This window comes from Nannochloropsis gaditana, assembly GCF_000240725.1.
Source record: "Nannochloropsis gaditana CCMP526 unplaced genomic scaffold scaffold285, whole genome shotgun sequence".
NCBI classification, from domain to species: Eukaryota; class Eustigmatophyceae; order Eustigmatales; family Monodopsidaceae; genus Microchloropsis; species Microchloropsis gaditana.
In genome coordinates this window covers 1-2,330 of record NW_005803668.1, presented here as the reverse complement: position 1 = coordinate 2,330, position 2,330 = coordinate 1, and the positions used below count along the sequence as shown (strand labels likewise).

Genomic DNA, 2,330 nt, shown 5'->3' with positions numbered 1-2,330 from the left:
GCGACGATTTGGGCGTTGATCAATTCGCTAGAAAGGGAAACGCCATTTGTGGCAAAAAATTACAAAGTGACGTGTGAATGGCGGGAGAACGCAGGGACTTAGGAGGAGCTGAATTCATTTGACAGGTCTCATGCCACTCCTCCCTTCTATATCTCAACGTTTCCATTTTCTATCGGCACATTCATGTTTCCTTCTTATCCACTATCTGCGCTGATGCTCGCCCAAGGGTCTAGACAGCACGCGGCGAGGCTTATTTGTCCTTCCTTCTGAGTTTTAAGCATCGCATCTGAGCTATTACAGGGTGATGTCATGTACCACATATTGGATTTTATCAGATACATAATCTTGTCGGGCTTGTCCTTAGTCCAGCACATGTGGAAAACGTAAGGAGTGTGATTCCGTGCTGTGAAGGAGGGGTGTGTGCATCGGGCGCACTGTGAGATACCTTTCGGATCGTTTTAAGATCCCATAACACATCCATACAGGTCACCTGATGCATGTCGCTGTTCGTTCGACAAATTCAGCGTGTCTTGATCGTGCCCCCCCTTCTGTTGTCTTTTTCCCCTCACCTGTAATTTCCCTCATCAAAGCCTTCTGGTGGTGGAAAACCTGCCCCTGCGGGAAATCCCTGTCAGGCAAGACTTTCACCTTCATGCCACTCCTCGACATGTGCTCCGTTATCTCCCGAATGAAGACCGTCTGATGGCTCGCGCACTGTCTGATGGCGTCGTATGACAACAGGAGTCCTTGCATGAAGTGGATGACGATGGGATTGGACCGCAAGAAGTAAAAGCCACTATTGGCGTAAAGGGGAGAAAAGCGCTCTGAGCGCGCGCCGTCGTCCATAAAAAACCCGTCGATGCTTGTGTCCGCGAAGGCCTCCCATGGTGATTTGAGCCACACGAGGTCTGCGTCCTGGAAGAGGACGTGGTATCCCAGTCGGATGGCTATCCACACGGACACGACCTTCAACCACATCATGACCTGGAAATTCTCGTCACCGTACCTGGAGGAAAGAGGGCGATGATCGGGACATGAGAAGAGGAGGATGAGGGAGCCAAACGCCGGAGCCGAAGGTCACGAACAGGACTTTCCTGCGTCCACTTGCTTGGGCACTTCTTCCCGCCATCCCACTGCCCAAGCCCCTGCCTTCACCCTTCAACATCGCCGCATCAACTCACCGCCCGGAGCGTTCGCTAGGCAAGGTTCCGAAGCCGGGATGGGAGAAAGCGTGCAGGTTCAGGGCTTCCGCTATGTCCACCACGCTCTTGTCCGCGCTAATCACGACCAAATTCTCCACCGAAATGCTGGCTTGTCGTGCCGAGCATACGAAGTTGACGAGCAAGTCCACGTCACCTTCGTTGAGGGCCATGATCAGCAAGCGCTTCTGGGAGTCGGCCGCCCGGGCAAAGAGGGCGCCGGCTTTTTCCTCCAGGTCTGGCAAATTCGAGAAAAGCTCAAGCAGAAAGCCTTCTTGACTACGCATGTGTGTCATTTTCGGTGGCCGCGATCCCTCAAGGGAAATGCGCGGCTTCAATCTCCACGAAGGAGGACGCAATGCTTCTACCTCCTCGCCTGCCTGCTTGTCCTCTTTCGCTTCCTTCTTCCCTCCCTCCTTTCCCTCCACGGGTTCGGGAGCTACGGGCGAATACCGGTGCACGTGGAAAGAGGACTGACTCATTTGCGTGTTAACCGCCACGTAACACCGTTCTCGGGCCAGGGCGATGACGTCCACCTCTTTGCATGCCTGAAGGTCCTCGAAAGGGAAGGTTCCGTCGGCGGAGGAAGGGGAGCGCAAGGGTAGAAACCCCGAGCCTTTGGTCATGAACGCCATGGCGTGGTCCGACACCTTCGACTGATTTTTTAATGCGGGGCGCGATGTATTCGTGTTGAGCCAAGGCGGGCAAAACAAAACATAAAGCTTCGTTGAGACACCGGTTAGTGCGTACCTGAATCTTCTCAGGTACAAAGGGCAAGAACTCAGAAAACGCCCGTTTCCCGTCCACAAAGCCGTGGAACTCAAGCCCTGCTGCCTCGTCGAGCGATTGGAATAGAGTCGTCATCTCCGTCGCACCGGATGGGGGGGCACCCGTGTCGGTGCTTGCGTCAGTCACGGTCTTGTCACAAGGCTTGGGGGGGGGGGGCATTTCGGACACTGCTGACATTTCTCGCACCTGTGACGAGCATCCATGAAATGCGGGAAAAAATCGACCCTTCAGTTTGTTAAGTCGCTATACATTAGGTTCACGCTTCATATTCATACCCAACGTGCTGCTTGTGTACGTTACTTACTTGGCGCATGGCGGGCACGTGGGAAGGGGGGGGGGGGG

General features: G+C 54.3%; 1 protein-coding gene across 1 annotated transcript; it reads right to left on the bottom strand.

Annotated features, from left to right (window-relative positions):
- Positions 1–250: 250 nt before the first annotated feature.
- Positions 251–2,127, bottom strand: NGA_0133501 (uncharacterized protein; the record flags this gene model as incomplete). The annotated part of the gene is made up of 4 exons (XM_005855114.1): positions 1,950–2,127; positions 1,182–1,855; positions 570–1,006; positions 251–291 (listed from the first exon to the last, which is right to left on the bottom strand). Exons 1-4 carry the CDS (start codon positions 2,061–2,063, stop codon positions 251–253), a joined length of 1,266 nt encoding a protein of 421 aa, XP_005855176.1. The 5' UTR covers positions 2,064–2,127.
- Between the last annotated feature and the right edge of the window lie 203 nt (positions 2,128–2,330).